At 34.6% G+C, this 10,121-nt stretch overlaps 1 protein-coding gene across 1 annotated transcript; it reads left to right on the plus strand.

Annotated features, from left to right (window-relative positions):
* Nucleotides 1–9,208, plus strand: smim7 (small integral membrane protein 7). Its single transcript, XM_062960030.1, has 5 exons — nucleotides 1–152; nucleotides 3,364–3,405; nucleotides 6,813–6,865; nucleotides 8,677–8,767; nucleotides 8,946–9,208. The coding sequence occupies exons 1-5, from the start codon at nucleotides 127–129 to the stop codon at nucleotides 8,959–8,961; spliced, it is 228 nt and encodes a 75-aa protein (XP_062816100.1). The 5' UTR covers nucleotides 1–126; the 3' UTR covers nucleotides 8,962–9,208.
* Nucleotides 9,209–10,121: the final 913 nt, after the last annotated feature.

Genomic DNA, 10,121 nt, shown 5'->3' on the forward strand with positions numbered 1-10,121 from the left:
TTGGCAGGCTGGTGGGCGGGGCGTCAAAGAGGGAGGCGCTTCGTGACGTCACGGGGAAGAGAGAGAGAGAGAGAGAGGCTGAAGGGAGCTTCCGGTTAAGGCAAGCAGGCAGGAAGTGGCGGCAGGATGTTGGGGGACTTGCTGCTCTTCGGGTGAGGAGGGGGCGGGGCGTTGCTAGGCAACCGGCGCCCTGAGGGGGTTGTTTGGGGGTCTCTCGCAGTCTCTATGGCAGGCCTGGGCCCACTGGGGCCCTCCGGGTGTTTTGGACTACAACTCCCACAATTCCTAACAGCCGGTAGGCTGTTAGGAATTGTGGGAGTTGTAGTCCAAAACACCCGGAGGGCCCCAGTTGGCCCAGGCCTGCTCTATGGCCAGTTTGGGAGCTGGAAACTACAAATCCCAGGGTCTTAGGGCCTGTTTGGGAGTTCTGGGAGCTGCCAATCTGCTCTCAGTAAGGGATAGAATATAAGAAATAATAATAATACTATAATACTAGCTGTGCCCGGCCACGCGTTGCTGTGGCAAAGTGGTGGTGGTATCGGTTAAAACTTGTTGTGGAATTTTTATTTGACGTTATTTGTATTTTTTTAAATTAATTTTATTGTCACTTATCTTTTTTATTTATTATATTTTATTATTTTGTTGTATTATTTTTAGTCATTTTGTTATAGTATTTTATTGTATTAATTATTTTAGTGTTTTTTATAATTTTTTATTGTATTATTTGTATTTATTTTTTTATCATTATTTTATTAACACTGGGCTGAGTGGGTTGCTAGGAGACCAAGTGGGCGGAGCTTAGCCTTCTAACTGGCAGCAACTGGATAAAAACAATTATTCCTCTCCCTCTAATTAGGAATTTATTTTTCTTTTCTTTTTGTTGTATCAACCTAGAGGCATGGATGAGGGGTTGTGATGTCAATTTTCGAGGTTGTGGGGTGTTTACTTTTGTTGTTTTGTCCGTTGCCGTGATGCCATCACTCTTTTATATATATAGATTGCAATAATAATATTATAATAACAATAATAAAATAAATAAATGGTGATATAGGATTATATAAATATACATCATCATCATAATGAATTTTAATACAGTAGAGTCTCGCTTATCCAAGCTTCTGGATTATCCAAGCCATTTTGGTAGTCAATCTTTTCAATATACAGTAGTCTCTCTTATCCAAGCTTCGCTTATCCAAGCTTCTGGATTATCCAAGCCATTTTGGTAGTCAATCTTTTCAATATACAGTAGTCTCTCTTATCCAAGCTTCGCTTATCCAAGCTTCTGGATTATCCAAGCCATTTTGGTAGTCAATCTTTTCAATATACAGTAGTCTCTCTTATCCAAGCTTCGCTTATCCAAGCTTCTGGATTATCCAAGCCATTTTGGTAGTGTTTTCAATATTCAGTAGAGCCTCACTTATCCAAGCTACACGGGCTGGCAGAAGCTTGGATAAGCGAATATGTTGGATAATAAGGAGGGATTAAGGTTAAGGTTTTGGTTATGATTTCACAAATTAAGCACCCAAACCTCATGTTATACAACAAATTTGACAGAAAAAGTAGTTCAATACGCAGTAATGCTATGTAGTAATTACTGTATTTACGAACGATATATTGAAAACATTGACGACAAAAAAGGCGTTGGATAATCCAGAATGTTGGATAAGAGAGTGTTGGATAAGTGAGATTCTACTGTAATACTATAATATTGCAATAGTAATATAATAACAATAATAAAATAAAAAAATGATGATATAGAATTATATAAATATACATCATCATCATAATGAATTTTAATACAGTAGAGTCTCGCTTATCCAAGCTTCTGGATTATCCAACACCTTTTTGTAGTCAATGTTTTCAATACATCGTGATATTTTGGTGCTAAATTCGTAAATACAGTAATTACTACATAGCTTTACTGCGTATTGAACTACTTTTTCTGTCAAATTTGTTGTAAAACGTGATGTTTTGGTGCTTAATTTGTAAAATCATAACCTATTTTAATGTTTAACTATATATTTTAATTATATATTTTATAGTTCAATACGCAGTAATGCTATGTAGTAGTTACTGTATTTACGAACGATATATTGAAAACATTGACGACAAAAATGCGTTGGATAATCCAGAATGTTGGATAACAGAGTGTTGGATAAGTGAGACTCTACTGTAATACTATAATATTGCAGGTGTTGGATAATCCAGGAGGGATAATAAGGAGGGATTAAGGAAAAGCCTATTAAACATAAAAATAGGTTATGATTTTACAAATTAAGCACCAAAACATCAGGTTAGACAACAAATTTGGCAGAAAAAGTAGTTCAATACACAGTAATGCTATGTAGTAATTACTGTACAGTAGAGTCTCACTTATCCAACTTAAACGGGCCGGCAGAATGTTGGATAAGCGAATATGTTGGATAATAAGGAGGCATTAAGGAAAAGCCTATTAAATATAAAATTAGGTTATGATTTTACAAATGAAGCACCAAAACATCATGTTAGACAACAAATTTGGCAGAAAAAGTAGTTCAATACGCAGTAATGCTATGTAGTAATTACTGTATTTATGAATTTAGCACCAAAATATCACGATATACTGAAAACATTGACTACAAAAATGCGTTGGATAATCCAGAACGTTGGATAAGCGAGTGTTGGATAAGTGAGACTCTACTGTATTTACAAATTTAGCACCAAAATATCACAATGCATTGAAAACATTGACTACAAAAATGTGTTGGATAATCCAGAATGTTGGATAAGAGAGTGTTGGATAAGTGAGACTCTACTGTATTTACGAATTTAGCACCAAAATATCACAATGCATTGAAAACATCGACTACAAAAATGTGTTGGATAATCCAGAATGTTGGATAAGCGAGTGTTGGATAAGTGAGACTCTACTGTAATACTATAATAATGCAGGTGTTGGATAATCCAGGAGGGATAATAAGGAAGGATTAAGGAAAAGCCTATTAAACATAAAAATAGGTTATGATTTTACAAATTAAGCACCACAACATCATGTTATACAACAAATTTGACAGAAAAAGTAGTTCAATACGCAGTAATGCTATGTAGTAATGACTGTATTTACGAATTTAGCACCAAAATATCACAATGCATTGAAAACATTGACTACAAAAATGCGTTGGATAGTACAGAACGTTGGATAAGTGAGTGTTGGATAAGTGAGACTCTACTGTATTTGTATTTATTGCACCGTGTGTACTGTTACACTACGAGTGCTCTATAAGCCACCCCAAGTCCCTTTTGGGAGAAGGTGGTGGGGTAAAAATAAATGTTATTATTACTAGTATTATATTATATCCTGTTCCTTTTCCTGTTTCTGCCCAGGACGCTGCTGGCCAACGCGGGGGCCGTGCTGAACTTCCGGCTGTAAGTCTCATCCAGAACCAGGAGGGAGATAGAACCGCCATATTGCTATTATTGTTATTTATCACTAGCTGTGCCCGGCCACGCGTTGCTGTGGCAAAGTGGTGGTGGTATTGGTTAAAAGTTGTTGTGGAATTTTTATTGGACGTTATTTGTATATTTTTAATTAATTTTATTGTAACTTATCTTTTTTATTTATTATATTTTATTATTTTGTTGTATTATTTTTTAGTTATTTTGTTATAGTATCTTATTGTATTAATTTCTTTAGTGTTTTTAATTATTTTTATTGTATTATTTTATTTTTTATTCTTTTATTAACACTGGGCTGAGTGGGTTGCTAGGAGACCAAGTGGGCGGAGCTTAGCCTTCTAAGTGGCAGCAATTGGATAAAAACAATTATTGCTCTCCCTCTAAGTAGGACTTTATTTTTCTTTTCTTTTTGTTGTATCAACCTAGAGGCGTGGATGATGGGTTGTGTTGTCAAATTTCGAGGTTGGGGGGCCTGTAGTTTTGTTGTTTTGTGGGTCGCCGTGATGCCATCACTCTTTTATATATATAGATAAAACATAAAACATATGCTTAAAATCCGTTCGTCCAAATCCTCCTACTTCATCCATATAAGTCTGGGTCGTTATATAATAATATAATGTTATTAGTATTATATCGTATTACAATATAATATTATGAATATACACAGTTTAAAACACAAGAAGATGATAAAACAGAAGTTAAATATAGCTGTGTGGAAGGGCCTTCTGCCATATAATCCAGTTAAAATCAGATCATCTGTGGAAAATGCCTAAGTGAGGCCAAACTGTGCCCGTTCCCTGGGCTGAGTGGGTTGCTAGGAGACCAAGTGGGCGGAGCTTAGCCTTCTAAGTGGCAGCAATTGGATAAAAACAATTATTGCTCTCCCTCTAAGTAGGACTTTATTTTTCTTTTCTTTTTGTTGTATCAACCTAGAGGCATGGATGATGGGTTGTGTTGTCAAATTTCGAGGTCGGGGGGCCTGTAGTTTTGTTGTTTTGTCGGTCGCCGTGATGCCATCACTCTTTTATATATATAGATATTTCATTATTTTCATGTATTATTTTTAGTTATTTTCTGTTATTATAGTATTTTATTGTATTAATTTTTTAGTGTTTTTTATTATTTTTATTGGGTTGCTAGGAGACCAAGTTGGAGGAGCTTAGCCTTCTAACTGGCAGCAATTGGATAAAAGCAATTATTCCTCTCCTTCTAATTAGGACTTTATTTTTCTTTGCTTTTTGTTGTATCAACCTAGAGGCATGGATGATGGGTTGTGTTGTCAAATTTCGAGGTTGGGGGGCCTGTAGTTTTGTTGTTTTGTGGGTCGCTGTGATGCCATCACTCATTTATATATATAGATGAAGAAGAGGCTGGATTGTCATCTGTCGGGGGTGCTTTGATGGTGCATTTCCTGCATGAAAGCACATTGAGGTTGCCTTTTCCTCCTTCTACTCTTTCGGAGGGAGAAAGTGAAGGGGAGACCGGAGCAGGGCTCCCCAAACTATGGCCAGCGGGCCACTTGCGGCCCCCCAAAACCCTTCATCCAGCCCCCTCATTTATCCAACGAGGAAGGTGCACGCCTTTCCCGCCTCCTCCCTCGCCCGGTGCACACCTTCCAATGCTTTGCTTCTGCTTTTTTATCATGTTATTTTAATTATTATTTAATTATAGGTTTACTGTATATACTCGAATATAAGCCTAGTTTTTCAGCCCTTTTTTTAAGACTGAAAAAGCCCCCCTCGGCTTATACTCGGGTGAGGGTCCTGGTTGGCTTATATTTGGGTCAGCTTATACCCGAGAATATATGGTACATTTATTATTTTTCTCTATTATTATTGGTATTACTACATTTATTATTTTTCTCTATTATTATTGGTATTATTACATTTATTATTTTTCTCTATTATTATTGGTATTATTACATTTATTATTTTTCTCTATTATTATTGGTATTACTACATTTATTATTTTTCTCTATTATTATTGGTATTATTACATTTATTATTTTTCTCTATTATTATTGGTATTATTACATTTATTATTTTTCTCTATTATTATTGGTATTACTACATTTATTATTTTTCTCTATTATTATTGGTATTATTACATTTATTATTTTTCTCTATTATTATTGGTATTATTACATTTATTATTTTTCTCTATTATTATTGGTATTATTACATTTATTATTTTTCTCTATTATTATTGGTATTATTACATGTATTATTTTTCTCTATTATTATTGGTATTATTACATTTATTATTTTTCTCTATTATTATTGGTATTATTACATTTATTACTTTTCTCTATTATTGTTGCTACTATTACATTTAATTTTACTCTATTATTATTATTATTATTATTATTATTATTATTATTATTAATAATACATTTATTATTTCACTGTGATCTTATTATTATTGTTATTGCATTTACAGTAGAGTCTCACTTATCCAAGCCTCGCTTACCCAAGTTTCTGGATTATCCAAGCCATTTTTGTAGTCAATGTTTTCAATATATCTTGATATTTTGGTGCTAAATTCGTAAATACAGTAATTACTACATAGCATTACTGCGTATTGAACTACTTTTTCTGTCAAATGTGTTGTCTAACATGATGTTTTGGTGCTTCATTTGTAAAATCACAACCTAATTTGATGTTTAATAGGCTTTTCCTTAATCCCTCCTTATTATCCAACATATTCGCTTATCCAACATTCTGCAGGCCCGTTTATGTTGGATAAGTGAGACTCTACTGTATTGGTATTATTACATTTATTATTTTTCTCTATTATTGTTGCTACTGTTACATATATTTTACTCTATTACTATTATTATTACATTTATTATTTCACTCTGATATTATTATTGTTGTATTTATTATTTTACTCTATTTATTATTACTTGTATTATTTTCCTGTATTTATTATTATTACATGTATTATTTTACTCTATTATTATTAAAAGGATACATAAGCACATTGACATTAAAGAAGATGAGAATAATGATTGGATCAGAGTTGGACAGTCTTATCTTAAATTTGAGCTTTATGTAAATATTGAAAAACATTTAACCTACTGAGGCCTCAATTCATGTAATTTTATTGGTATCTATTTTTATTTCTGAAATTTACCGCTCTTGGCTTATACTGGAGTCAATGTTTTCCCAGTTTGTTTGTGGTAAAATTAGGTGTCTCGGCTTATATTCGGATCGGCTTATATATGCTGGTTTAAGAGAGAGACAGAGTTAAACTTCACCAACTTCTGGTTGTTGTCGCTTTCCATGACCAGGATGTTGTTGTGATTGATAGCCCCCTACACACATACACACACACACTTCAAATTGGGATTAAATCCTTGTGTTTCTGCCTCTCAGGAAGAAGAAAGACAGCCAAGGCTTTGGCGAGGAAGTGAGGGAACCCACCACAGGTAAGAAACCCAATAATAATAATAATAATAATAACAACAACAACAGCAACAATAAGAAGAACAACAACAAGAAAAACATGCCCTTCATTTCACAAAATCACAAGTCAAACACTTCCCAAGTGTCTAGGACTGTGTGATGTATTTTCGGATGATGCGTATTATTATTATTATTATTATTATTATTATTATTATTATATTGTATGACACAGCAAACAAGATAGATATGCTGGATTCCGTATCACAAAATCAGAAGTCGAACACTTCCCAAGTGTCTAGGACTGTGTGATGTGTAGATATTATTATTATTATTATTATTATTATTATTATTATTATTATTATTAGGACACAGCAAACAAGATAGATATGCTGGATTTCGTATCACAAAATCACAAAATCACTTCCCAAGCGTTTAAGACTGTGTGATGTATTTTCGGATGATGCTGCATATCCCAGTTGGGTGGCCTTTTGCAGTTGGCAGATCGTAATTTTGTCAATGTCTATTGTTTCCAAATGCCGGCTGAGATCTCTTGGCACGGCACCCAGTGTGCCCATCACCACTGGGACCACCTGCACTGGTTTCTGCCAGAGTCTTTGAAGTTCAGTCTTGAGGTCCTGAGAGCGGCTGAGTTTTTCCTCTTGTTTTTCGTCAATGCGACTGTCACCTGGGATGGCGACATCCATGATCCAAACCTTTTTCTTATCCACCACTGTGATGTCTGGTGTGTTGTCTTCTAGAACTTTGTCAGTCTGGATTCGGAAGTCCCACAGTATCTTTGCGTGCTCATTTTCCAAGACTTTTGCAGGTTTGTGATCCCACCAGTTCTTTGCTGCTGGGAGGTGGGACTTGAGGCATAAGTTCCAATGGATCATTTGGGCCACGTAGTTGTGCCTCTGTTTGTAGTCTGTCTGTGCAATTTTCTTACAGCAGCTGAGGATATGATCCATGGTTTCGTCGGTTTCCTTGCACAGTGTGCGTTTTGGGTCATCAGCTGATTTTTCGATCTTGGCCTGAATTGCCTTTGTCCTGATGTCTTGCTCCTGGGCTGCAAGGATCAGGCCTTGTGTCTCCTTCTTCAGGGTCCCATTCGTGAGCCACAGCCAGGTCTTCTCCTTGTCAGCTTTTCCTTCCATTTTGTCAAGGAACTTTCCATGCAATGTTTTGTTGTGCCAGCCGTCAGCTCTAGTTTGTAGTGCGGTTTTCTTGTACTGATTCTGCACTAGTTTGTAGTGCGGTTTTCTTGTACTGGTTCTTTGTCTGCTGTGCTTTGAGGAGTTTCTGATTTTTGACTTCAATCAAAGCAGGTTCTTCACTTTGCTTGACATATTCTGCCAGGATTCTTTATTATTATTTCCATGCAATGTTTTGTGGTGCCAGCTGTCAGCTCTAGTTTGTAGTGCGGTTTTCTTGTACTGGTTCTTTGTCTGCTGTGCTTTGAGGAGTTTCTGATTTTTGACTTCACTCAAAGCAGGTTCTTCACTTTGCTTGACATATTCTGCCAGGATTCTTTATTATTATTTCCATGAAATGTTTTGTTGTGCCAGCTGTCAGCTCTAGTTTGTAGTGCGGTTTTCTTGTACTGATTCTTTGTCTGCTGTGCTTTGAGGAGTTTCTGATTTTTGACTTCGACCAAAGCAGGTTCTTCACTTTGCTTTACATCTTCTGCCAGGGCATGTTCTTCTTCTTTGACTGCTTGTTTTACTTGTAAGAGTCCTATTATTATTATTATTGTTATTATTATTATTATTAGACTCAAAGGGGCGGGTTGCATTTAGAGGAAACCTCACCCTCCGTTTGCTTTCTGGCCCCACAGGCGACAACATCCGGGAGTTTCTGCTGAGCCTGCGCTACTTCCGGATCTTCATTGCCTTGTGGAATATCTTCATGATGTTCTGCATGATCCTGTGAGTGAGCTCGGGATCTTGGGACGTAATTATATACATTTTCATAAATGCCACAAATACCGTTTTCACCACACTTTTGGGGGAAATCAGGAAAACCATCCAATTAAAAAATAACAAATCCAGCGGACCTGATGGGATGGAAATAAATTAGTAACTTGTCTCTGTTGTCTTCCTCTAGGCTATTTGGATCTTGAAAACCTTCGGTGGACCAAACCAGTGACTGTCAGTGTTGTACTTTTGGGAATTTTGGGGTGGATTCCAGTCGGAAATACTACCTTCCTGTGATGTCGGAAAACCCTGTTGTTTCTCGTGGAATATTAAATAAATTTCCCGGCTGTTAGCATTCGTGCCTATGCTTTCGTTGGTAGAAATCTAGCAAATGTAGATTTTATATGTAGCAAATAAATAAATAAAATCTAATGGGAAAGCGCCGCCCCTTAAGGTAATTTTCTCTGGCCTTTATTTATGAAACTTGCTGCAGTGGTAGAACATGTTTCACATATCCATTTATTTTTAGATGTTGAACATTTTAAATATACTCAAGTATAAGCCGACCTGAATATAAGCCGAGGCACCTAATTTTACCACAAAAAAACTGGGACAACATTGACTCCAGTATAAGCCAAGAGCAGTACATTTCAGAAATAAAAATTCCCTTATGTATCCTTTTAATAATAATAGAATAAAATAATACATGTAATAATAATAATAATAATAATAATAATAATAATAATAATAATAAATACAGGAAAATAATACAAGTAATAATAAATAAAGTAATAAATGCAATAATAAAAATAAATGCAATAATAATAATAATAATAATAAGATCAGAGTGAAATAATAAATGTATTAATAATAAAAATAGAATAAAATAAATCTAATACAATAGTCTCGCTTATTCAACGTAAACAGGCCGGCAGAACGATGGATAAGCAAATATGTTGGAAAATGTAATAATAATAATAAATACAGGAAAATAATACAAGTAATAAATGCAATAATAAAAATAAATGCAATAATAATAATAATAATAAGATCAGAGTGAAATAATAAATGTATTAATAATAAAAATAGAGTAAAATAAATCTAATACAATAGTCTCGCTTATTCAACGTAAACAGGCCGGCAGAAAGTTGGATAAGCAAATATGTTGGAAAATGTAATAATAATAATAAATGCAGGAAAATAATACAAGTAATAATAAATAAAGTAATAAATGCAATAATAAAAATAAATGCAATAATAATAATAATAATAATAATAATAAGATCAGAGTGAAATAATAAATGTATTAATAATAAAAATAGAGTAAAATAAATCTAATACAGTAGTCTTGCTTATTCAACGTAAA

This window comes from Anolis carolinensis, unplaced genomic scaffold (assembly GCF_035594765.1).
Source record: "Anolis carolinensis isolate JA03-04 unplaced genomic scaffold, rAnoCar3.1.pri scaffold_7, whole genome shotgun sequence".
NCBI classification, from domain to species: domain Eukaryota; kingdom Metazoa; phylum Chordata; class Lepidosauria; order Squamata; family Dactyloidae; genus Anolis; species Anolis carolinensis.